Source organism: Passer montanus, unplaced genomic scaffold (assembly GCF_014805655.1).
Source record: "Passer montanus isolate IOZ18808 unplaced genomic scaffold, ASM1480565v1 scaffold102, whole genome shotgun sequence".
Lineage (NCBI taxonomy): Eukaryota > Metazoa > Chordata > Aves > Passeriformes > Passeridae > Passer > Passer montanus.
This window is the reverse complement of record NW_024356727.1, coordinates 68,831-96,042: the sequence shown is the minus strand read 5'-3', so window position 1 is coordinate 96,042 and position 27,212 is coordinate 68,831. Positions and strand designations below refer to the sequence as shown.

The 27,212-nt window shown below is 44.2% G+C and overlaps 1 protein-coding gene across 2 annotated transcripts in view; it reads left to right on the top strand.

Annotated features, from left to right (window-relative positions):
* The window catches only part of SYNDIG1 (synapse differentiation inducing 1), a 49,682-nt gene that overhangs the window by 14,932 nt on the left and 7,538 nt on the right, over nucleotides 1-27,212 (top strand). For both annotated transcript variants that reach the window (XM_039717669.1, XM_039717661.1), the window contains exon 3: nucleotides 3,661-3,798. In XM_039717669.1, the coding sequence (XP_039573603.1) occupies nucleotides 3,661-3,798 (138 nt within the window). The remainder of the gene's footprint in view (nucleotides 1-3,660; nucleotides 3,799-27,212) is intronic.

Genomic DNA, 27,212 nt, shown 5'->3' with positions numbered 1-27,212 from the left:
AAACAATCTCTAAAAGCACAATAAAATGAATGTTCTGGGAGTGAAAGAAGAAAAGAAATGCAGTGCTTTCAAGGTATAAATTTCTTTTTTTTTTTCCACTAGAAGTTGCTGGATTCTGTGGTGAAAACTCATCCTTTGGACCTGAGCATGCTATTGTAGAAATACAATTTGGATCCTATTCCATCCAATCACTCTTCTCAATGTTTCCAAGCACCTCCTGACACATTTTTTTCCACAACATGAAGAGAAGACCCTGAGGAGATTTATGCCCATCAAGCCCCGTGACATCACTCATGCTTTCTGTCAATGCTTCCAGCGTGTGGTCCTGCTCTGGGCTGTGTCCTCAGCCTCCCCTGGCTGTGGGTATCCAGAAGGCATGTTTGAACACTCCTTGGGGACTGTGTATGGTAGAGTTCCCTCTACAGAGTGCTCTGCAACCCAAAGACAGGGTCTTGCAGTCTGGTTTTACTGATGAGTTCACTGGCTGTCACAGGTCTCCCCTGAATTGGGTGTGCAGCTCTTTTCATGTTCTGCACCTGGGCAATGGAGGAAAACAGCGCCATAAATACCTTGCCCAAGCTCCTCTAAGGCTGTGTTGAGAATATGGAATTGTAATTTTCAGTGGTTTTGTCCCATGGCATATGCTCAGAAGAGCACAGGTGTGCTGTCAGAGGTGTGGTGCCCAGGCATGAGCTCCTAAGAGGAGTGGCACTCAGGCATGCAGTCACAGCACTGAGTCATCCTACCCACAGGACACACTTTATATCTCTGAGTTCCTTCAAAGGCACATTGTTAACAGATTACAAGAGTGATTACACTTTGCATTTGACTTATTTTTCTCCTTTGAAGGAGAAGCCACTCAAGTCTGGAGATACTGAGCCCTGCCAAGGGATATTAACCTCTATTAACCAGCTCCAGATGAAGGGAGCATGGCTGGGAAGTCACCTTCAGCAGTGTCCAAGTGCCCTCCTATGAATCTTGTTAACAGTAGCAATTCCCCTTCTCACACCATTTCCCTGAGTTTTCAGACTGAAGCTCTGCAGTGGTGTCTCTGGGATGCAGCCTGTGGGTGGCAGGAGCTCTGGAAGAGCTGCTTGCTGCCATTTGTAGAGGGTGGATATTTAGCACACTTCTTTGAGGACTGCTGTGTCAGCTGAGAAGCAAAAAGGGGACAATCATGAAGGGTCACAGCACTTGCCCCAGCTTGTTTTAGTGCAGGTATTTCATTGCTGTCTGCAGTGATCCCCTTTCCAGTGGCAATGTGCTGGATGCCAGTTCTTGAGGAGCTACAAGCAGGCTGGCTGAGGGTGCCCAGAAAGCATCACAAGGGAGGTGATCAAAGTCCAGGGATCAAGGAGGAAGGATAGGCCTGGGCAACTACATCCAGGGGGTTTTGCCCGTTGAGTTTTGGTGTTGCCAAGTTACATGTGAAAAGTTTTCCAAGCAAGGAGAGACCTCTGTGAGCCCATTCTGCAAGGCTGCCTGCCTGACTGACAGGGCAATTTTTAGACTGGGAGTTGGGGAAACAAGAGGAGCTGCAGCAGGTCAGTGTTAGGGGATTATGGATCCTTTAAATGCCTTTAAAACTGAAAGGCAATCTCAAAGTTGTATAAAGAAATAAATAGAAGAAAGTTGTATAAAGGAATAAATAAATAGACAGGCAAATTTAAATAAATAGCAGGCTTTAGAGACATCACCTCTTAAGAAGTTATCAGCAAGATAATTGTTATAATAAATAATAAATCAAGATAATAAATAATCATCCCCCTGCTGCTCAGGGATGAGTGAGTGTGTGGAGGCAGAGCACTGATAAAATACAGCCTTTGGCAGAAGAGTCTCCATCCAGCTGCTGCCTTCAGCACCTGCTGCATGGAGGTGAGCTCAAAAGACTTGCAGGAGAGCAGAAGGATGCAGAGTGCTGGACAGAACAGGTCATCATGTTTAACTACATTACGGGACCAGGCATTGTGTGGAGGGAAACAGAGCACATATTAACTTGGAGCAGCATTGTGTTGGTCTTTGTCAAACCAGACCACTGGACCATCTGGATTTGAAGGCAAATCCCACGGGGCCACATAAGGAATTAGTTTTGTATGCAGTGTGTGCATGCTGCTGAATTGGTTGCTTTGAAGGAAAAAAGGAAAAGGGCTGCTTCCTGAATATCCATCAGAGGTTGCTGGCAGCTGTAGTTCAGAGCAGACCCTGTTGTCTGACATCTCCAGTGTGCTTGGCAGGCTCTCTGCAGAGCAATTGTAATGTCTCAGTTGAGGTAAAGCTCATAGCTTTTAGGGGTAGCCAGCCTTGATTTAAGAAAAGGCTTTTTTTTTAAATAGAAAATCCATTACAACTGCAGAAAAGGGTTCATCACCATCTCTGTTAAAAATCTGCACCTTGTGTCTGCTCTTCCTCTATTCTTCTTTCAGTCACTTCAGCTTTTCTACAGAATGAAAGAGCTGCCTCTGATCAGAAATTATCTGTTCAGGCACTTATGGGCTGTGATGAAACTGTGTCTTAAATGCATCTTACAAATGGAGTTGGCTTCCCTTCTTTATTCCTTCCTGGGTAGATGTTTTTTGTGGCATTCTGCCTTCCAATGCCTGATTTCTCCAACAAACTTGGGAAATGGTGCCCGGGAAGGGAAGGGAAGGGAAGGGAAGGGGAAGGGAAGGGAAGGGAAGGGAAGGGAAGGGAACTCTAACTAATGAATATAATTCTGACTTCTCAACAAGAATAATATCCAGCTTCTTCAGTGTCAGGGTGCAGTTCTTGCAGGTCCAGGAATAAGTGAAGACAGAGAGCTAGGTAGCCAAATTATCAATGATCCCAATGTCAGGAGGGGTTCTGAATGGAGAAGATTTCTTAGTAAGCTCAGGATGAGGTGTCCTGTTGTGAGAGAGAATGTTGGGAAGGAAGGTTTGCTTGGGGAAAGGAGTGTTTAACTGGAAGAGTTGAGGTACCTTTTGCTGTTGGATTTCTTTCTGGGATTTCTGACTTTTTTTCACCCTTCTGGTTCACAGTTGGTCTGCATGGGCAGGACTTTATGATTAGAATTGTTCTCTCACACTTGGTAACTCCTAGGTGGGTCAATTTGGCCTTTGGGAAGCAGCATAACTGATAATTTTGTGATTCAGCACATGGCCAAAGTTACCTGAGAAATCTTTTCCCCATTTCATCTTCACGTGAAAGAAAAGGCAATTTGAAATATCAGAAAGGTGATCTCCACAGATACTATACCAGCACACAAAAACCTGAAAATCAAATACTTGAAAAATCAAAAGCATTTTTTGGTTTTGTATCTCACCTGTTCAGGTGAGTGCACAGTTTCAAGGGGTGGTTTCAGCAATACTGTGGATTTTCTCCCTCTCCTTCTCCTCCTTTATTTTTGAAAGGAAATATTCATCTGACTACAGAGCCCCTTCCTTTAGTGGGCTTCCTTTTCAGCTCCCTGTAGCGATATCTTTACATTTGTCTTTTCTTGCTTTCAAGCTCATGCAACAGTGATGGAGTCTGCGACGCAGTGGGTGAGGAAGAGTAGAGCTGCTGGCCACTGCTGTGGTGGAGGGGGAGAAGTGGGCAAATGATCCGGGGATTGGCTGATGGCAGAGGAAAAGCAATAATGTCATTAACCAGCACATCTGTGTTTCTCTTTTGCCGCTCCAGAGCGATTACTCAAGTGACACCGAGAGTGAAGACAACTTCCTGATGATGCCACCAAGGGATCATCTTGGCCTCACTGTGTTCTCCATGCTCTGCTGCTTCTGGCCACTGGGAATTGCTGCCTTTTACCTGTCCCATGAGGTAATGTTAAAACCTCTCCTGCCAGGCATTCTCGAGGGCAGTGGGAGGTGGTTCAAGGGGAAGGCATCTTCCCCACCTGGATGTGCCTCTGTGGTAGTGGTGGCTGCCTTTTGAGATACTTCACTGAGGGAGGTGTCTACAAATTATTTTAGCTTTTAGTTGGCAAATGTCAGGTTATATGTCCAGCTAAGAATCCTCTGTGGACATGGCTTTTTAATAGAAAACACCCTTGATAGCAAAAATGCTTGGCTTTCCCATTGGGAAAACAGTTCTACTTGTCCCAAGCTGATAATCTAGAATTTCCTTCCAGGAGTATAAAAATAATTTCTGTTCTGCAGATGTGAATTTGCTTTCCAGAAACCATTTCCTTTCCCACGGAAAAGGAAAAATTGCTCAGTCAGTTCTCCCTTTCAAATTTTAATATGCAAATATCTTTTTTAGCAAAGAAGTGACTGTGTTTTGGTTTGTTTTCTTCACGAGGCAGTCCTAACATTGCTTAACTCGCAATCACCTCGTGCCCATCATTTGTTTCGACAAGTATGTCTTCATAAGTGTCTGCAGTGTAATTACTGAGTTTCCCAGCATGGCAGATAATGTGAGGTGACAGAGAAGGCATCACACTGGCAGCCTCATCAGCGACTGCGAGGAAACATTTGATTATATTTCTCTCTAGTGCCTATTGCAAACTACAGTCGCTGCTCCACAGCACCCTTCACATTCACCCTCTCAGCTGTCTTTCTAATCTGCCTGCACTAAACATCTACCAGCCCTGCTGATTTGTCAGACTAGAGCAGGCTCTTCAGATCTGAAGAATCCTGCTCTTCAAGATCAAAAAACAAAAACTCAAAAAAGAGACAGAGAGCTACTTTTTGTTGTTGTTGTTGTTTTTTGTTTTTACTTCAAATGAACAGTCTGTCTTTGCTCCGGGAAGCCTCTGTGACAATTAGTAGTTGTCCTGTGGAAAATAACAAGATTTGATTGTTCGGGTTTTGATTGTTTGTGAGACAGTTTTATCTGAGCAAAGAAAGCACAGCATGGTCCAATAAATACAAAACCCCCAATGTAATTAATACTAAAAAGCAATATGGCTGAGAAGCTAAAGGTGCTGAGAACCAGTGTGCAAAGGCCAGTGCATCCAGCTGTGATTGCATCCCAGGGGCCAGCATGAGTGTGTAGTAACCTCTGTCTTCCATGGGAGAGTACAGAAGGTGGAAAAAGCATGAATACAGGGAAAAACGTTGGTACTGTGCTGAAGGATTTTGGCATTTGAAAACAAAAACTTGGGTGTTTTTTGGTTTAGTATATTGATGAAGAACAGATGAATGTGGATGCCTAAACTCAATTTTCAAATCTCTTGTAGAAAGATGGTCCAGCTTGTTCCCGTCCATCAGAGACACATCTCTCTGTCCTCTCCCCGAGCTCCCAGGGAGCTCCTTTCTCTCCCTGCCTTCCCATTCAGCAGGTCCATCACACCCCTGAGAAAGCATGTGGAAAAAGTGATTCTTCTGCAAAACCCCACATCCAACAAACTGGCATTTTCTGGGGGAAAAATGAAACCAACATTAAGCCCAAACCCCCCATGGCTGAGAACTTGCTGAGATAGTTGGTACAAACCACTAAAACCCTGCACCTTGCTAAGCTAATATTGACAGTGATATCAACTCATACTTGGACACATGAACCACCTATGTGATTTCTGTTTATATAGGTCATTGAACTTAAACTCCTTCATAACATTTGAGATCACTTGTTAATTCAAAAGAATAGTCCAGCTTTCCCCTTTATCAAAAGCTAGAGGTATAGCTAAAGATCAACTCTTGCTACTCATGATCAAACCTCTTTTTCTGCAGTTGCTTGAGCTCTTGAAAATTTTGTGTTTTCCAAAGTTTCCTGAGCAGTTGTACCAAAAAGGCCATCTGGGAATAAATCATAACACGTAGGAAATCCAGAGATGGGGGATGGGTTCTTTGATGCAGTATACAGCACTGGCAGTGAATTTTGTTTTAAAAATCTGGTCTGCTCTAGGTGTGGGACGCATTTGAAGATGAAGCCTTTGTTTGCAGCAGATGTATCTGCAGTACAGCTCATTCCACAGGCATAGGTGCTCTGTTTGTTCCTGCATCACCTGCCAGCACGCTTATGACGCATACGCCTGTGTCATGCTGCAAAACAATTACACAAGGCTGGATGCTGTAAGGCAGCAGAGGTGCTCCTTACCAACAGAATGATTGAATTTTGGGGGGTTTGTGCTCCATGAAAGCCAAGTTTCTCCTGCAGGTGATGTTTCTGCTCTGTGTGGGATCTGCTGTCTCCGCCAAGGCTCTTGCCAATGTGCTGCTGACCTGGGGCTTCTTGCAGAGCCTCTGCATTGAGGGGTGCAGCCGTGCAGGGTCTGCCTCTGTGGTGGCAGTGAAGATGTGCATCCACAGGTGAGCCAGCAGGGAGGAGCAGTGAATTCAGAAATGCAATTTATGAAAGCTCAGCATGTTTTTTTTTTTTTCCCATTGGGATATCCAGTTTTCCAGGCAGGATGTCGCCTGGTGATCTTATCCCAAGCAAAGCTGAGACTTGCTGCTTTTCATCTTCCCTCAGAAAAACACAGAGCTTTGAGGCCATCACTGTGCTGTCCACTTGTTCAGTTATTTTCTTCTGGTTTTATTTGTGTTTTCCTTCCCACAAGAGTCTTGCCACCACTTCCTCTAGCTGCCCAGTCCTGTGCTCCTCTCAGCTCCACTCTCAGGATGGGGCCCTGTGTCCTGTCTTCTCTCACATTTGCTTCTCCAGAATGAGTCATGTGAGTTTTTAGGCTTGCCATTTTTTGGATTGTCTCATTAGTCAACAGTTGAAGAGCTCAATCAAAGGACTTTTTTGTGCATTTTGTAAGGAAACTTTTGGAAAGAGGAAAATAAATTATGTCTTTCACCAAAAACTCTTCCCCAACAAGCAGTGTGTGATCAAAAACCCACCTCATTATGTTTATTTTTTCATAAATCTCCACCCTCTGGAGTCTTGCAGGTTCCTCAGTTTTTATTTCCAAAGATATTTTTAGCATTGTAGATTGTAGGCAAGTGTGAAGCCTCATAAATCAAAGAAAGAACTTTAAAAATATATCTTTTTTGTCTTGTCAAGTTTACCGTTGAACTTGTCAGATGATTTCTCAGGGGCTGTCAGGCTCTCTGCTTGGGCTGGGGGGTGGTGATAACAATCTTGAAAGGTCTTTTTGCATGAATCCTCTTTTTCTCCCTGCTTTTATTTTTAGGAAAGAGAGCAATACCATGTCACACGTTTCCCTCCCTACTGTAAACAGAAATTCATTATGAGAGGGCTGAGCCTTTGATGCTATGAATGAGCTTCACTTTGTGCCTGCTCCCTTATAGGCAGAAACAAGAGTGTGCACCCAACTCCCTTGAGCCTTCCTAGGACCTGTGCCACTCACCTGGACACACACCTGGAAGAAATCCCTCTGCACACTTCTCCACATGCTTAGGTTCTCAAATAGCCTCCACACCCTCCCTCCTCCCCAGCAGCAGGTGAGACCTGCCAGGCAGCAGACTGCACTGGGAGCACGAGGGAGCAATCACTTCCCTTCTGCTGCTCTGGCTCCCTGCTGTAATTACCTCCCTCGCAGGGGGATGCGGGGATGCAAAGCTTTGTAATTATTTGCTCGCATTGTCTCACTGGGTTAAAGGATTTTCTACAGTTTTCACAGGGAAACAAGGCCTACGTGAGCAGAAAAAAAAGAGTAGCTTGTCTTTCTTCCTGATAACTTCTGAAACATTTGGTTGCTTTTCATCCAGTTTTCAGAGACAGGGGCTTTAGGAAAATATCTGTATTCTGACATATTTCAGTAGTCGCTGGGGAGAAGGAAAGAAGGTTCATGTTCCCACTGCAAGGTAGAAAATAATACGAATTCTAGCTTTTTTCAGAGTTTCAGTGCTCAGCATACATGTGTGGATTTCACTGTCCTTGCTTTTCTGGCATAAGGTTTTGACATCCAACTTCAAAAGAAGAGGAGAGAGAAATACCAGCCAGGTGTTATCTGCTGTTTGTTCCTTAGAAATTTGGCTCATAGGCCCCATATCAACAGGGAGAACAATGAGACAGAACAGCAGTATGATGTGCCACACTCCACCACACTGGCTGGTGATGCCCTGCTCTTATCCATCCACCCTGCTTTTTTTCTTATCTGTCCCACTTTACTCCATAAAAAAATGAATATGGTCTATTATAAAGAGCTTGACACACAGCCAGGAGCGTGTGTTTGTACAGGGGATGCAGCAACCTCTTATATCAAAGAAGAAAAGGCAAAGGAAGAACAAGAAATGTGGTATTTTTCTTTACTTGGCAGTGACATGCCAAGATCTATACTTGCAGGATATGCTGGTCGGCACTGCTGAAGCAATGCTAGCACAGCAGACAGGAGGCTTTTGCATTTTCAAGAGATTTTTCCACACTGCATTATTTCTTGGTCCAAGTAATGCTTGAACAAAAGAGCTGTCTAAAGATGATGAGCTTTAATAAAAATAAAAGGCCTTTGTTTTGCTGTCTTGGACCAGATACCAAGTCACACCATTCTTTTGCTTAAGCAGGGCTGCTGCTTTGAGTCACAGAGATTGGGTAAAGGGCACTGGGTGTACTCTGGGGCTGCCCAGCCCAGTCTCTGCTGACTGTCACACAAAGGTTTGAGCTCTCTGTGCTGCTCGCTCAGAAAGCAAATCCCTGAGTTCTTTGTCCAGCTCTCTGCATGTGAGTACAGGCACACCCAGGTGCCCTTTTACCCTTCTGAACTGTTGTAATTTTTCTGCTGCAAAAGGTGATCTGTAAAACAATTAAACCCAGTTGTGCTAGGAATGAGTGAAAATAGTTTAAAAAGAGTTCCTCCTCACAAGGAACTGCCAGGGTCTTTTGTAGAAGTTGTCCTAGAGGAGCTCAGTGCTGCTGTCTTGCTGAGATGGCACAGTGCTGGCACTGTGGCTACTGTACTCACATGAGAGCCCTGGTCCTGGGAGGCCACCAGGACATGGACTTCTTGCAGGAGGTCACAGCTGGCTGCTGGCCCACTCTCCTCCCCTTACTCCCATCAGGCAGGTGGTAGATTTGCCAGGCAGAAGGGAATAAAATAGCAAGGCTTCTCTTCCCAGCCACGACACAGAGAGAAGCTGCCTGCTGAAGGAGCCAGGTACACGTCACCATCAGAGAGTGCTGGCTTTCCTGTGCTTGGAAGAGCAGCTCAGAAATAGATGACCCTGGCCCCTGGTTAGGGACATTTGGGTGACATCCTCGGCCTCGCAAAAAGCTTGTGGTGTGGTTTAAGACATTCAAGAAGTTTGCGACTTCTGGTCCTTTGGGAGAAGAGAGGAAAGCTTCATCCTGGGTTGGGTAGAAGAGGATCTCCTCCCCTCTTCCTCCAGGCAGTTCTGCAGACAAAGATAGCTGCTCTGAAGTGGGGATGATGAATTCCCAGCATCTCCAGTTCTCATCTGTCCAAGTGGGAGCTGGCTGCCAGCCAGTGCTTTGCGTGTGCATGGACGTTGCTCCTGCCAACTTTTCCCTTTGGGTAGATGTCTCCAGAGAAGTGTTTGTCTGCACAAGGAAATGGCCATTTAGAGTGTGTTGTGTACCAGCAGAGACTGTGCATCCTGGGTGAGGTCATGGGCCAGGGAGCTTTATAAGTGTCTTGTATAATTTCCTCTTCATTCCTCTTTGTCCTTTTGATCTTGTAGTTTTATTTCCAAGTCACGAAGTACAGCTACAAAAAGGAATTAAATTAATGAATGACCTGATTGCTTTAGCCCTTAAGCTAATTTTAAATAATTGAAAAAGTAGCTGGCAAATAACATTCCCTGGAGAGTTTAATTCATTACGCAGGTGTTTAATTACAAGGAAGTTTTGAGATAGGAGAGAGACCAACTTGAAGCATTTGAGGAGATGAGGGATCTTTTTTTTTTATTTTCAAGAGCATCCTGCACAATAGCAAGTATTGTACATGAATTTTTCTCTGCCAGTTATTTATGCCTCACGCATTTTGCTAAGCCAGATACAGCCCCAGAGGCTTGTCAGTATAGTCATACTGCAAGGGTATAAAATATCTTGATTGCCAGGAGGGCACCCTCTTCATCCTGCTGTTACTTTTTGTTGCTTTGCAATTGACTTGTTATGTCACAGTTTTATGAGAATGTGAGGATTGTTTCAGTCCACAGCTGCCACTAAGCTGGAAGTGCCTGTAGTATTCACAAATTCGCTCAGAGGCCTCTCTGGTGGAATCATCTGAAGAGTAGGGCAATAAATATTCCACACGAGTTGATCAGGGATTGTCTCCCTGACTTTTAGGCAATTCTGACTAAGTTTAAGGAACTTTTTAGTCTTAGGCAGTGGAGTTTTAGTGTTTTGCTTTTTTTCCCCCTTAAATTTAGAGAGCAGGGATGCTGTTAGTGGGATTATGGAAATGGATTTGGGGCTTTTGTTACTAATCCTCACTTATCTCAGCTAAATACTTCCAATTTTTTTCCATCTGCAAAGGTAGATTTTCCAGGAAGAATTATATTTCAGGAGAGGAAACAGAAGGAGTGTGTTCACAGCCTGAGGGCAGAAACAGGGCACATTATTTTGCACCTCCTAATGTCTGCCCTGCTCAAAGAGGCATGAGAAAAAAAAGAAGAAACCTTTCTGCAGGTGTGGTAATGGAACACGGTCCCTTCCTTCTGGCCATCCCAATGTCTGTTTCCATTGTCAAGGAAAGCCAAAAGGTTTTGGATGCTTTGTGATGTGCTGAAGGTCTTCACATGCGAGGAGGTGAATGATCCGCTTTGAAGTCTGCTGTGGCAAGGAGAACTGCATGTTCATCTGGAGCAGTTCTTTGGGTGTTGTTTTTTTTACAATAGACCTTTCTTTCATCTCATGCCATGGCAGCACCCTTTAAAAAACAAGACCAGTGAAAAGAGGCCCCTCTCACTTGAAGTTCAATGTATGCAGCAGTAAATGGATGAGGGTGTTTTCGAGGCTTAAGGTTAATATTTTATCGGTCTGCAACATACACGGAGTTTTTAATATTCTTATCAAAGATTAACATCATGTACCAGAGACTCAGGGCTATATTCTAATCTTGAATATACAGCTTGCTATCTCTCAGCATCTCTTTTGGTGAGGGCTTCTGAATTACTGCTTTGTTTGAATGCACAGCAAAGGAAATTGATCACTCCTGATTTCAATCTACACATCTCTTTCAAACAGGCTGCAGAGTATCTCTCCGAAGATTTGAATCTAGTGAGCTAGGCACCCAAAGATGCCTCCCAGACAATGGTAATTCTTCATTGAATTGACTGATTTCCCAGCAGTAGGAAAGAGATCAAGTTTTTAATATATTTATTCTGGCACAAACTACAAGAACCAGCTAAAAAGAAATGGACTAGGATCTACCTGCATCTGTGCAGTTTCCATCTAAAATATTCAGATATACCTATCAAGATATTTTTGTCACATTGGCAATAAAATTGTTACTCTTGGTAATAAAACCAGTCTGCAATTTCATCTGCTTGGGGTGAAAAAAATGTCAGCTTCTCTATGTTGGGAAAACCTTCCCCCATGCCAATTTGGTATTAAATACACTCATTATGGGTTGTGATGAACAGGAAGTTATCAATGACATTTCCACAAGTTGCATTATTGACGTTTCTTGCATTAGTTTTAAGTAGCCTGGAAGAGACAGGGGTGCTCCTGCCAGTCCACACATGTTTGCAGGAGGACTCAGCTTCCTCCAAGAGGATGGGCATGACCAGGGGCAAGAGAAGAGGTCTTACAGCATCCTCTGGGAAAGATGGGCCTGGCAGCTCTGCTTGGCCCCATTCTTCATCCTGATATCATCATGAAATCCCCGAGAAAGGGTGCAATTCTAACCAGACATTACCTGGAATTCCCATTCCCAGTGGTGGCCAGTGGATGTTTCTGTCTGTCCCAGAATTATGAGGTGGATCACCATGAGGGATCTTTACTTACAACTACTGTCTCTACCAGGAGAGGTAGAAATGTAATGGTGGGAGCAAGAAAGGCAATTTTTCTTCCCAGTTCTGTTCAGAGAGCCTTGTCTGGCTTACATTTGGACTTTTTGTGGCTCCTTCATTTGATAGGGAATCTGTAGAAGGAATTGTGGAGAATTAATTTCCCACAGATCCAAACCAAGTAGCTTCTCCCAGCATCTCCCTTTGCTCTGACAAGGACATCCTGCAAAAGCTGGCAGTGGTCCTTGGGCTGATAATGGCAGAGAGCACATTCCAAATCCTCACAGGTATGATAACCCAGGAAGTGGGATTTGCTCCAGAGACACGTGGGACTTTGTACTCATTTAAATAGTAACTGTCCCAGCCTGAGATACCTGAATTTAATTCAAGACACCACACTCAGTCATTGTTCCAAAAGTGTCCTCATTCCTTGACCTTGTTGCACAGATGGCATTGTTCTGAGCAGGTTTCTACAGGCTGTAACTAATTAAGCAATTAATTAGGAGCCCTGGTTTACACAGAAGCCGTTGTAAAGCAAGAACTTCTGTGACCTCATGGGATCTTGTCAAAGTGCTGGTCCCAAGACTGTCCAAATTATCTGTGCTAAAGATTCAGCGTGTTCACCCAGTCTCAGTTTGCCTGACCTGAGCATCACCTGGGTCTTTCCTGATGTGTCCTCAGGACATCACACGTATTTGAAAGATTCACTTTGTTAACGTGGTGCAGACCACGTTGTCCTGTGACATACAGTGGCTCTCTCTAGTGTGCTCTCTAGTTGAGAGCACAAATTTCTTGTTTCCCAGCACATTCAGTACCCCCCACAGTCAAAATCCATATTTAAATCCCAAGGGCATTGTCTCTTATTATTACCATATCTGACTTTGTTCTGTTGAAACTTGAGCAATTTTTCCTCAATCAACCTTGTTCCAAAGCTTCAGATATTGTGATTCTAATTGTGTCAAGTAAGGTCATTCTTCCTAGCAAGTTGCAACCTGAGGATCAATGGTAAAATATAGAAATACCACCATTTGTAAACTCTGGCAAAGTTACTTTCTGTTTATTCTTTTCACCACATGCATAGCAGAATCATGGAGTCTGTTTTAGGAGAAAAGAGAGAAGAAAAATCAGAAGTGGAAAAAGGAGGGACTTGCAGGGATGGGGCTTTAACCTTGTCCATGTAACCCTCCCAAATCATAGGGAGTCCTTTGGTCAGCTCAAGGCCCCTTTGGTGAATCCTGTAAAACTGTGTCACTGCGAGTTACGATGTCTCAAGGAAAATCCTGACTTTAAAACAAGCCAGAGACACCAGTGCTCTGAAAGGGAATCTCACCAGGGCATTTCAGCCAACCCAGATGGAAAGGATGCTCAGTTAAGCAACAAGAACAAGAGCTACTGCTAAAGGCTGAAGTTAAGTATTTTAGTTGGTGTTTGGATGTAGCCTTGGTCGTGCTATTGATGATTTGTTTTTGATGATGGAAGTTTTATAAGTGGTTCAAGGACCACATTGTTCTGCTTTGCATATGCAGGAGAAAGTCTCTCACTTTTCTTTGGTGAATTGATTTAAGAGAGAGGGGACATGTATTTATTGAAAAGCAAATTAAAGGGTTTTTTTTGTTAATGATAAATGGCTGAGGTTAATTTAATTTACTACTAATTCCAAAGAGAGCAAAGAGAACCATGATGTCATGTCTTTTTACCTCCATTCAAATGTTTCATTACCTCTTTTTCTGACTGAAATGACTCATGAAATCATAGACATTGCACATGGCAAGGACTTCTAAGTTCATCTTGTACATTTGTCTGTCACCACTATTTTCTTATTCAGAATGGTAAACAGGGAAACTTCATTAGAGACAAACACATTGTTCTCTTAAAGAGTGGGGAATACTAAAACGTTCTTTACTCATTTTTGTACTTCACCTGGGTGTGAAAGCAGAGCCCATGAAGTCGATGTGAATTAATTCAATGCCACATAGCACCAAGTAAGTGTTACATCACTTCTCACAAACGCTTTGTCACGTGTTGTTTTGCTGATTTCCTTTTACATCTAGTGGGCTACTTTTCAGAGCTAATGGCTTTCATGAGTCACTGTGAACAATGAAGTCCCAGAGCATCCCTGATGGGTGACATCTGTGACTGGGGACATCAGGTTGGAGGGTAAAAAATACAGCTGCTGGAAATAAAGGTGATCTGCTGGAAATTCAGAGCATGAAAGGCAGGCCTTAGAACAAAAGCTGGTGGAAGAGAAAGGGTCTGATATCATATGCCTTTACAGAACCTGGCGTCCTCTGACCCTGACACTGCTAAGAAAAGGGTGAGGGACACACACCAGTGACTTCTCAGGAGCTGCAGTCACACACAAGCCAGGCTGCCTCTCTGCCTCTCCTTGCACATTCATTACTGCTGTTGTGACGTCTCTGCTGCCGCTGCTGTCTGCAAACCCTGTGTGCTCTGTCAGAGCTGGCAGTGTAGCTTTGCATGAGCAAACACCATCACCTACGCTGCTGGACAGCTGCTTTTTCAACTTGTTTTATGTCACCTGTGTTCTCTAACACGGTGAGAACCCACAGGAAATCGTTATCCTCAGGGCAGCACGTGGAAACCCAATCCATCTCCCGCGACATCTGCCTGCTCCGCTCCCAGGAACGCTTCCACTGTGGCCTCAGCAGCTTGTGGGCATGGGCTCATCCTTCCCTCTGGAGCAGAAGGGACTGGGACAGCTGCTCCCCCTCCACATGGATCCCCTGACTTCCCTGATTAGCTGTCTGTGGCAGGGATCTCTGGGAGCGCTGGCTGCCTCTGAGCCCCAGCAAGGAAGGGTCATTAGCCTGCAGCCTGTCTGCCTGTGGAAAACATCTCTGTACCTACCAGCAAAGGATAACCATATCAGCACTCAGTTGGACTCCATTAATATGGCTGTCAGGAGGCAAATGTCTCTTGACATGAAATTATGTGCCACTGATCATTTCAGCTGCCAGGGCTGCTCATTAGTTCACAAAAGAGTTGGGTTTGTTTTTTTTTTCCTTTTTTTACCCCTAGTGAAACATCTTCAGACAGCATCTTTCACAGCCATTGCATCTGCTTCCTTGAGAGTCAGGATGTATGTGGAAGGTCCATTTTTGTACAGTTAGGAGCAGGGATCTCATTTCTGGTGCAAAATCCCAGCTAGGAATAAAGGTCTTGAGGTCTTAAACCCATTTTGTCATGGCCTCATAAAATTTCTTGAGTAAGTCTCCTTATATTTGGGATATATTGGTCTTGTATTGGGAATCCCCAGTACCCTTGGTCCCTTCCACAAGCTGTGTCCCCTCTTCATTCTTCTCTTATCTCTGCAAAGAGACATGCCACCAAAAGCAATAATGGCCCCCCCTGGCTTTGACAGGGCTGAGGGTGCTGGACCACCATGAGGGAATATTACATGGCTTTATATTTGTGATTTATACAGACAGCACTGCATGGGTTTACAGCCTGTCTGTGCACTCGCTGCTCTGCTGGGAGCTGTAAAGAAGAAAATCATATAATAAAAACCCTTCTGGTCCTGATGTAAAATTCAGCACAATACATCTCTGCCTGTGCCAACTCTTCCTTCTTGCTTTTGCCTGCACTTCTATTGTGTGGCACAGTTACCAGGATCATTAAATTCAATGTCTGAAGGGCAGCTAAGGCTCCTCGATGCTGCACAGCAGAGCAGGAGAAAAGGCTGGAGAAGAGCTGAACAGGGAGAAAATCAGGAATGCTCTCCAAGCATGGGAAAGGCAGGAGGTATTTATATTCTTCTCCACACACTCTTCAGGATGACTAAAACACTCTCAGTCGAGTGAGATGGGTTTGATTTCAGAAAATGCTTTCTAGAGGTAAGGAGGGTGAAATGCAGTATCACTTCACCTGGGCAGAGATGGGCAAAAGGTTTAGATAAGCAGCCAGGAATGGCTTTACAGCTTTTATAGACACAGATGAAGATCTCTACAAGCTTTTAATTACTTTTCCTTATGCCTGTTTGCTACGCACCAGAACTGATTTATTAACATGCGTCTCCTCTGTGACTAATTTCAGGGGAGAAAAAAAAAGCATAATAATTTTTAATTTCACACAGCAGCAATCAATCTACTTCTTAAATTAGTTTACTGGCTACTTTGATATCTGGTGCATTTGCAGCCTTTCCCAATGATCTTATTTACAGAACTTGGGGTTGGTGAGTACTGTCTTGTCTGTGTCTCCTAGCCAGCTTCACTAGAAAAGGAAAATTCTTTCAAGGCATAGAGGCAGTGAGTAGACCTGACTTGGAGCTACTTTGAAAGGTAGCTCATTTCTTCAAAGAGCAGAAAAGTGTTGGCAGCAAATACCTGGAGCCTCTTTTCTCACATTCTCCTTCAACAGGAGAAAAAAAAAGAAAACCAACCAAAAAAACCAAAGTAAAATAAAACAAAACAAAACAAAAAAACCACAAACAAACAAACAAAAAAACCCAAACAACAAAAAACCCCAACTAATTTAACTAATTTTTCAACCTAAGAAGTCTTTCCAGACTTCAAAAATCTTCCTTAGGATCAAATTCCAGTTCTGACATTTCTATGCTTTTCCATGAAGAAATGGGAGAGAGGTGGGACTGATGATTAGAAATCACTTTGCAGCTCTGGAAAACCTGCATTATGAGATAAGAGGTCTCCATTTCCCATAAATGGGTGCATTTAAGGCTCTAGGATTTAATTTTCTACTTAAGGTCTATACTTTGTTTCTGAGTAATGGGACAGATCAGGACTCCAGTCTGGTTCCTTCTGAATTATTCTTGATATCCATGAAACATTGTATGCTTCTTTGCTTTCAGGTATAATGTCCATTTTGCATGATTTCTCACTTCTTCACACAACTTTTGTGTCCTTCAGCTGGTGGAGTCACATGAGATCTCTGTCACAACAATTTGTCTTTTGTTTGTGTTCACTTGGTCTGATGTCATGTTTACAATATTTTGGTGAGTTTCCTAGATAGTGACCCTACTGCTTTTTAGGATTGCAGACATCAAGTCTGCATATTTTTATACTAAAATTTAGTTATTTTCTGCTTTATTTTGTTAACTCCCCTACACTCTGAAAATAGTCAGTAGTCTCCTCCAAAAGGAAGACTTTCAGGGGTTTCTTAATACTCAATAAACCTAAAGTGAATATCTAAGAATAGTTACATTTTTTATCATTACATTTATCTAAGAATAATTACAAATTCATTCTAAGAGGCTATGTTGACACATTTCTGGCCATCAGAAAGGGGTTGACAGCTGGTCCAAAAGCAGACTGTTTCCTTTTATTTCCCCTCCCTGCAGAAAAAAAGAACTTAAACCCAACATACAGAATTGCTACCCTGGTTTTTATTTGTGTTCTTTAGTGGTGGTTGAAGTCCCTGCAGGAACATCCTGGAGCTTCTTGGGCATGGAGCATCCTGGTGGAGCTGCCTTTAAGCCACAGCAGAGAACTGGAATCAAATACTTCCCTTTTCTCAGAACAGTTTTACATTTCCCCAAGAAAATTTTCACAGGGAGCTGTCCCATTCTGTCAAATGTCATAATACAGGCAAACAAACATAAAACACATGGAGAAAAAATTCCCAGCCAAGCCCTGCTGGTTGTTTCTGTAAACCTCAGGTTCTGCCTTGCAAGTTGACTGGTGAAGAAAGGGCTGTGAAAAATTCCCCCTGGGTTCAGTATTCCTGGGATGCTGGGGCTCTGTGTCTGTGTCAGCTGACAGCTATTTCCTCCATTGAAACTTATCCACTTAGAACAGGAGCACTTTTAGTCCGTGCTCTGCCAGCAGTCACAGCTATTTTAATCAGCCTCTTTTGCCAATTCTGGATCCTGCACATCGTTTTGACATCCTCTTCAACCAGATCATGCAGGCAAGCAGCTGCTTTCAGAGCAGCCCTCTCTGGAAGGTTGCTCCAAACTGCAGAAGGCAGATCTGTTTATTAATATTTAAGATCTGTCACTGACTCTGTTAGCCAGCCTGCTGGTTCTACTGGGATCTTCACTGCACAGAGGAATGAACAAAGTAGCAAAACAAACAAAAGGGATCTGAGATCTCTAAATTGTTCTTTTTCCATGGCAACCTTCCTTGAAGACTAGAAGGCTGCTTAGAGGAAATAGCTTAGTGTACTTACTTTCCCAGCCTTTTTACACTTCCCAGGGTTTGTTTCCCACTGATGAAAACTTACTGTCCCTTCAAGTGTCCATTCTTTGATGTTTTGCAAGCTCATTTGTCCAGCCTCAGACTTGCTGAGGAACAGCAGTACTGCTAATGGAGCAAGAAGTGATCTTCAGCCTTTTTGGATCCCAAAGAGTGGTTTCTCCTCCAAGCCTGGCAGCATTAGAGATGAGATTCCAAGGATTCATAGCAAGACATCTGTCATGAGTCTACTCTAGTCAGTCCTTACTTCAATGCCAACAAAGTAGCATGAGCGCTGGATTTTGTTTCATAAAATGGAACCACAGAAACAAACTTGTCTGGAGGTGTTCTGTCCTTGGACCACCTCAGCTCTGTCCCACTGAGGTCTGTAACATCTGCTACCAATGCAAAGTCTGCCTTCCCGTCCTGTTCCTCAAACTTCTTGCTGTTTTTTTAGTTATCCCACAAGGATATTTCACTTCTGCTGTCTCTCAGAAGAGTCCACAATGGGGAATTCTGTGGGGTTTTTTGAGCCACAAATATCCAGACCTCTCAAAGGATTTGGTGCACATGGGTCCTGTCTCTCCCTTTGTCTGCTGTGGGAGGATGTCCTCACCTCTGTGTTCATGGGAGGAACTTGAGAAACTCTCTCTATGCCACTGCACACTAAGGGCATGGACAAACCCCAGTGCAGGTTAGACTGGTGCTTTACCACATCTGTGTCCTCTCCCAGCTGCAGCTGTGCCTCATCACCAAGTGTCTTTGCTCTGAAGAGCTTCATTTCCACCCATTTATGGTGGAATACCAACCACAAGGCTCGAGTCTGGGGCTGGGGGAACCCAAAGCTGTCCTTGGCCCTGCTGTGTGACCTGAGATCTTGCTTTGCCCCTGAGCTTGCACTCTGAGGTGATGGATGCAAAGACCTAATAGTGTTCTTTGAAGCAAGACCCCTGACAAGGCATGAAAGTGTTCTTGCAGTTGTGGAGTGCAAGGTGGGGAGGTGGTGCAGGCACTGAGAGGTGCCTCAGATCTGGCTGCTGTTGCTACCTGTGTGTCTTCCCAGCGGGAAAATGTTGCTAAGTTCTCCGTGCAGCCCTGGGAGCGTGTCATTCTCTGCGTGGGTGGGTGTAAAAAAGCTGTTGCAGAAAGTTTCAAAAGGAGCTCAGCAGTGAGAAGAGCTGCAGCTCAGGCCCATTTGCAAAACACGAATGCCACCTCCGCTCCGCACGGGGATCAGCTGACACTGGCAGGAACGGTGCCACTTCTTCAACTGCTCTTGCAATTTCTTCAGTTCCTCACGGAAATTGTTTCGTTCAAAACATAGGTCAATTAATCAGTATCAAGGCAAGAGCAGGATAACACACCACTGGCCCTGGTGCTGCAGAGAATGGCTCAGTGCTGGCACTCTCATGGGTTTGGGAAGGTTGCTGTAGAATGGGGTAGAAGTCACATCTGACCAAGTTTTCCATGATTTTCTGAATCAAAGCACCCTTGCCAGCCCACTCTGTGTTGTGAAGACCTTCATGTTCTGTTGAATTTGCCCAGAGGAGATTTTTGAATACAACATACAAATGACAATAAATTTCAAATTCCAGAGAAGTTAAAGGCCACTAAAGATTGCTGCTTGAGTTCTCCAGCTCATTGCAGCAGGATATCTTACCTTTCTCCTTATCATCCCCTTTCCCCTTCCCAGTGCTCTTTGGCATGTTGCCTAATACTGAGCTGGAGAAGGAAGTTTCAGTCTGCAGTCCTGCCCAGGAGGGGAGATGGCACAGAGAAGAGACGAAGCACCACATCCAGCCCACTCTGGAGTCCCACACAGAACTTCAGTGCACACCACTGCCAATCTGCCCTGCTGCCCAGGGCTGCCAAAGTCACCAGTAGTTGTGGCTGTTCCACACCACCTCCCAGGAGGTCTTCTGGTTTCAAAGCTTCCCCTTTCCTGGAGCTCCCCTCCTTCCCCCTCATCCCAGGTGTCTCTGGACATTTGAAGGCCTTCTTTCTGGCTGCTGCTCGCCTGTGGGACATATTTGCTGACATTCCCTGAAAGGATGTCATCAAGTGGATACTTCAGCCCCCCCAGCATGCAGACACCACAGAGCACGTCTTAAATCTGTTTCAGCAGCAGGTTGGAAATGTCACTGAGACATTTGCTGAGGGAGTCAGGGACAGTCCTGCAGTGCCGCTGCCATCAGGACTGGTGGAGCTGTGCCCTGGGACAGTGATTTCCTATCTCTGCATGTTGTACTTATGATGCTGCCGTTGGCACAATAAACCAAGGAATCACTCTGAATGAGCAGGAATAACTACTTTTGTAACAAGGAAATATCTCCTCCAGCGGCAGACAGCTTTTCTGTAGAGGGAGATAGAAATGTAATTACAAGTGCAATATATCTCTACCTTTGAGTCTTTTTGGGGTTGGCATCCTTGCCACTGTGAGAATTTCGCCTCTGAACTGAAGGGCAACAGAGATCTCCAAAGAGCCACAGTGTAATAACATTTGTATCCTGTTGCAAGAAGTGTTGGGGCGTTCTGCTTCCAGTGGAAGAGAGAAGTGTGGACAGTTGTCTTCGTGTCACTAAGATGCTCTTGGTAGCATTTGTGTCTCTTTTACTGCCACCAGCACTTGTCCAGGAAAAGGGTCCCTGTTTTCCTAGGAGTTCTACACATCAAAGACCTTGAAAATATTAAGAAAAATGCTTCAGCCCATTCCTGAGGACTTACAGTATAAAAAAAGTGAGACACAGAGAGGGAGAAGAAGGCGACAATGGGAAAGTGGTGGTCACCGAGGCAGACAGTTGTTTTAGGCCTCTGGCAGAGTAGTTGCCATGAAGTCATTAAGCATGAGCAAATAATTAAAACTGTTGTTCATGAAAATTTCAGTGGAATATTTTCAGAGAGGATGTATTTCAGTCATGAAACATGTATTAGCCCAGTGAAGGGGAGACATGACAGGGAAAGACAGAGGGAAGGGGAAAGAGAAGTAAACAAGCAAACTCTGAAATAATTAATCATCAAATCCTTTTCCACTCTCATGACTTCCTGCTGAAATCCTCTGATGGATGAATGCAACAGTTACATCAGACCAGGATGGGTTTTGGGCCTCACTGAGTAACTCCTTTTGTAGCTCCACATCTGCACAGTGGAAGGTGAAGCATCCACACTGTTCATATCTTTGCATCCAGACTTTCACCTTGCTCGACTTGCTGCCATCTGTGGATGGGGCCCACCATATTCCATAGCCTTTTGTGTAAAACTGCAGCTGAGTGAATCAGACAGGTCTGTTTATCTCCACAAGAGGTAGGAATTACTCTGAACAGCTTCTGTCACAGAGGCAGAGCAGATCTTCCTTCAGTACTCTGCTCTTACTTAGGAACCCACACAGGAGGCGGATTTTAAAAGCAGCTTGGCACTGACTGCCCCTTCCATCTGTTCCCAGCTGGCTGAGGTCTTGGGAAAACCCTGGCACAAGTGAATCCAAGATATGTATCCTGTGAGCTGTCAGATCCTAAGGCACAGTGGTCCCTAGGCTCCCCAGGCTGGGGTGAAGCCCATGACTCGTGCACTTTCAGTGTCTCAGCTGATAGATGGACATTTTTGCTGTGGCAGTGTGGCATGTGATCACTGCCATGAAAAGGGACATCCCGTGTTTGACAAGGAAGGAGAGTCTTCAGCTGGGTTTTGCAGGAAAAGCAAGCTTGAAGTACTCCTCTTCCTGCCTGTACGTGATGGAGTGATCCTGGACATGAGACAGCCCAAATAAAGGGACTTCCATGTGGAAGGATATTTCCTTCCTAGATGCTGCCATCCTGCCAGATGCCCAGGGTAGCACACCCTGCTCCCCATAATTTAAAAGAAAGGGATGGGATAACAAGAAGCAAAATCCTTTCACCATGAGGATGGGGCCTGCATTGATTCCTGAGCTTTGCATTTGCCAGGATGAGTCCTCTGCTCAGCCAGGGCGTCCTGCCGAGGCTTTTATCCCTCTTCACACAGCGCACCATATGGATGGGCTGCTCCTGCAGGGATGTGTTTGTGCATTCCTGCCTCTCCCCAGCCATCCCCTCCGTGCAGGACGTGCAGGCAGGGACACAGACAAACAGCCCTGCACACGGGGAGCTGCAGCAGCTGCTGCTCAGGCTTGACCCACCTGCTGCTAGACAAGCCGAGAGGCTGGAGAACAGAGTTCTTGATTCCTGTTACTCATTTCTTTTGGCATAAACAGCCAGGCCAATTAAAACACAGATGAGGAGACACTTCCTATATGTATGCAAAAGAATGAGAGGGAAAAAGAAAATAAGCAGACTTCATGGTTTTGTTTGTGTACACTGGAATAATTTTATATTAAAAAACTTGAACAGGTTGTTGATGACTACTGAAAGGCACAAAGAAGATCCTTCTTAGCAGTCTCTGCCCTCCCTGTTGGGCAATGAGGACTTCTGTTTGTGTGCTAATGGGTTTCCACTGAGGAAAAACCCTGCTCCTGTGGAGCAGTTTGTTAAAGGGAGAAGAGACCCCGGGGATGGCCTCTTTCTTCCACCAGCAATGATCAAAGCAGCAAATATTCTGACTTAGGGCCCTGGAAAACAAAAATGAAGTAGTCCCAGAGTGCCAACGCAGGAACTGCTGCAGCACTACTTCATCCTACTCCTTTCTCCAAGTACAGCAACAGGAGATTCAGGGAGCAAGGCTTCATGGAGAAAACAATATCATGAGGTGGTTACAGCAGGCATTGCTGAGGTGCTGGACAAAAAGAGCACCAGAGTTAGAGAATCCTTGGAGATCCATGCCTCAAGGCAGTTTGCTTTCTTCCTGAGGTCAAGAATGGAAGCCGACTCAGGCACGATGGAGGCACATTAAAAAGATGTTCAAGAAATCATGGAACTTAAACCAGCAGCTCTGTGCTACAAGACCTGCAGGGTTCCCTCATTTACTCTTTTTCTTATTGCCCTGCAGTTGTTGGTGGCGGGTTCTCTCTGCTCTCCCTGTGATGCAGGCAGACACACTGTTGGGAGAAGCTGTTCTTTGTACTCGGGCAGGTGACTCACTCTTCAACAGCCTTGTTTCTGGAGACCTGCCCTGATTTATCACCAGATTTCTGCCCTGCTCACTGTGCAGTGGAAGGATAAGCAAAGCCTTCCTGGCTGGCTCTTGGTGCTACTGGGCTCCTTGCAGCTGCACACCTGACTGCCTTCTGCATCCATAACTCAGCTCTTCTGTGGGGGAAGAGGTAAATCTCCTTGAATGACACCCACACTGGTGCAAACCCTGCCCATTGAAACCCAGCAGCGCTGCAGTTGTAGGAGGGAGGGCTTTTGTTTACAAGACATTAGGGGCTGGTATCTGCTGGCATGACGGCTCTGGGATGTGTTTCTGCTGGAGAACATGGAGTTCTTGTCTTGCAGTTGCTGAGTCACAGAAAAGGCAGAGCAGTAATTTCAGGGTGCTGACAGCTGAACACAAGGTTAGACCTTCCATTGCCATGCCAACGGCGGTGGTGACGCATGGCAATTAATTGCTCCAGGTCAGCTGGTGAAATTTTCCCATTGTGAGAAAAATGGGATCTTGTTGAGTCTTCCTGTGCTGAGTACAGAGTTGAGCCCAGAGATTCCAGAACACGTGCTCCAGTTTCTGCAGCCAGTGCTGCTGGCACTGGGAGGTGCTAATGGGTGCCTGGGTATGGTGCCTGTCTTACGGAATTTTTTTTTTCCTCCTAATTCTTTCTTTCCTCATCCAAGGATGGTTTTGGAGGCTAGGCAGGAAGGATGCCAGATATTTTCTTTGCACTGCAGTGATCACACTAAGTAATGCAATTACCAGGTCTCCCCCACAGAATGAGCATCCTGGACAGGAATAATTTCCTTGGTGTCTCCCTTCTCAGTTCTGTGTTTTCCAAAGTACATCCTCAAGTCTGCAGTCAGTAGCAAAGACAAAATATCCCCTAGGTCCAGAACATCTCTTCCCAGGCATTTATTCACTTAGACCTCCCAGCCTCAACAAGAGGAGTTGATTCCTCAGTAGGATCACATTTATGCAGAAGAAACATGTGTTGACTACTGAAAATAAATTAAAAACAGAATGCTTAAACACCCAAATAGGAATTTATGCACCAAATTATTGTTGATTCGTTAAGACTTTGTGTGCATATATATATAGCATTTCAGAAACGAGTTTCTTTGAGAAATTTATTGTATCAGAATGTGTCCTAAAATATTTTGGAAATATTTTATCGTATCATATCAATACATTTTCAAGCAGAAAAAAAGGAATGTTTTTTTTTCAATTGGAAAGGAACTTTTCATCTGCAAGGTTTAGTTAATGTGTATATATATATATATATATAAAAATATATATATAAACACATAGAAAAGTTCATTATCAGCAAGAAATAGTTCAAAATTATGTATAGAAACTCCTAAAATTAATTTCCATAATTAAAAAATAATTCTGATGGCATCCATTTCTGTTCAACATATGTTTTTTACAGTGTTTTCTACTCTTGGTCAGAAATGAAAATTTTCATCTCAACTCCTTGCTTTTATCTCTGATTAATCTTCAATGGAGTTAGACTTAAAACGAAATATTAAAAGATTTCCTTCTTTTCTTCTCCTCTAGACCTTTTAAAACTTTCCTTCTGCATTTTTATCTTCTGGAATGTCACAGTTGTATTTTTAATGCAATTAAATTAATTGACAAAATGCAGACATTATGTTTTATGTGGGAAGGAAACATTAGTAATTTTAATCAAAAGAGAAAGATAACACATTAAATTTTTGAAATAAAAAAACCCCAACCTCCTCAAGTGTCTGCAAGGAAGAGACAGTTTTGTCCAGGGTTGTTTTCTGTTGCTGCTCAGAAGGAATCCCAGAGCTTTGAGACACCTGAAACATGGATTTCCAGACACTCAGCTGTGTTTGCTGCTGTTGCCTGGCTGGGATCCAAAGTCAGGAGGCAGGAAAATGCTGACTCTGGGAGCAGGCAGGTGCTGCTCCTGCTAGGGAATGGCTGTGGATAGGAACAGAAGGAACTGAAGCACCTGGGATCCTACTTTTTTTTGTGGACTGGGCTTTGTGGTGCCAAGCTTGGCACTTCCTACTTGCCCTGGGGACTTGAGACCACCAGGAGTTTTCTGAAGTTGAATTTAGGGCTTCCTGCTGTTTATCTCTCTCCTCTCTCTCATCATCTATCTTCAGTGTTTCCTGCTATGTCAAATGCATCCTTCTAACACCAGATCCAGATTGACTGAGTCACTTTCTTCTTGACACAGATTAGAAAAGCTCCTTGCATCTTTTCAAAACCAAAGTCTTTCTCTGTGAGGAGAGCCTTGTTCATACCCTGCAAAGTGATGTATTGCAGAGCTGGCTGATACAAAAAGCTCAGTGCAAACTGATTTGCATCTTAAAGCAATACAATTAAACCAGCGAATATTCTGTGTAGACACTTTCTGTATCCTAGTGACCCTGTGATTTAGTTAGATTTCTCTCTAATTGGTGTTAAAATAGAAGTTTAGTGGAATCCACATACGTTGCAGAAGCCTCCACCTTTCCTTGCAGTATTTTTCCAGGGAGAAGTGTGTAAAAGACACAGATCTATCTCTAGAGGATCTTGCAAGCTCAGAAACAATGTGATTTTGAGCCACATTTTGTAGCCAGTTCAAAAAAACATTAATTCTTCCATTTTATCCAAAAAAGATTTTGGTCTCAGAACTTTGGAGAAAGTTTCCAGCTTTTCCAAGTGTTGTGATCCAGTGGGTGAGAGATGCCCTTGCTCGAGTTAATGTGCAGATAATACCACATGCCAAAGTCAATAATACAGATTTTAATTAATAGTGAATGTGAGGTAGAGAGATAGAAAGAAATAGAAAAGATGAGGGGGATGAGAGAGATAAAGCAAAAGGTAATCACCAGCTGTGGATCCAGAGGTATCCTGTTGGTCCTTCTTCACCCTTCCTTGGGAGGCCCCAGAGTTGTTTTTCTGGGGATTCCACCTTTGTGCAGTCCAAGTTCTGTGTGTCCACGGAGCACAGATGCCATTCCCATCCTTTAAGGTGATGTGTGTAGCAGCAGTTGCTTCCTTTCTGACATCATGCCACAGGGGGAAGTTTTGTCCTAATCAAACACATCCTTAGGCCTGGAATTAGCACCTTTCTGTGACAAATTTCTGCCACCTTTGCTTATTTCAAGTTGCCACTGTGGTGACTTGACTTATGGCAAGTTCCTTCTGTGGCCTTGATAGTGTTGGGAGACAGGGAACTGTGTTATGTCCTTACACCTGGCCACAGGGCAATTGAGGGCAGCCTGCTAATGTTAATTCAGACAGGAGTCTAAGTGGGATGTGTCCCTACTGAAGTTGTTTGCCTGGCAAGAGTGCTGCGGGATCATCAGGCTCTTAATTAGCTGGTGCCCTCTCCAGTTATAAAGCAAATTGACTAAACATTCTGGTCTAGTGAGGAGATGGTTAAAACACTCACAGCCTGTGGCTCTCCTTGCCCTTAGATTTTTTTCTGATGGATTAACAGTGCTGGGAACCCAAGAAAAGCTTTTTCTCAATATTTTATTGTCAGGCATTTTTTTCTCATATCCCACTCAACACAATCCATGGAGTATGGTTATTGTTCCCTGTTAATCACCCCTCTGGTCATGAAGCTCCTTGTGCCTGCCTGCTAAAGCCAGTGGCATCACTTATGCTGTGTCTCCAGGAGAGAGGGAGAAAAGAGGATTAAGTTTTAAAGAAAACAAAAATGTAATGCAAGAAAAAAAAAATTGGTTTTTTTCCCCCCATTGCTGGACTTAGAGAAAGTAGAGGAATGGAAAGAGGAAAAAAGGCTTTCCTATAAAAGAGATAATCTTCACCATTCAATCTTTGGTGACTCTTTTGAAAAGCTGAGTTCACACAAGGTAAACAGAAGGGAAGATGAATAAGTTACCTCACATTCACTGCCAGGTGCTGCAGAGTCCACAGTGCCTGATAACTTCTTACCCTTTTAGTTAACATATTGAATTCCAAAATGTTTCTCAGGAAACAGCTCGGATGGATATCCTTCTTAGAAAAATAAAACCACGTCGGTGAGGATCACAGGAACTGCAGACCTTGCAGGCTGGTCTGGCAGGAATTCCCAGGAACAGCCCTCCAGGGACAATGCCATATGACTGGTGTGGAACTCACCACTTGTGCTGGCAAAAAACAAACTCTCCTAAGGAAACCAGGTTCTGCCAATCACAGTACAGAAAGTGCTGTTCTGAAAGCCCTCGACACATGAAGTTGGGAGTAG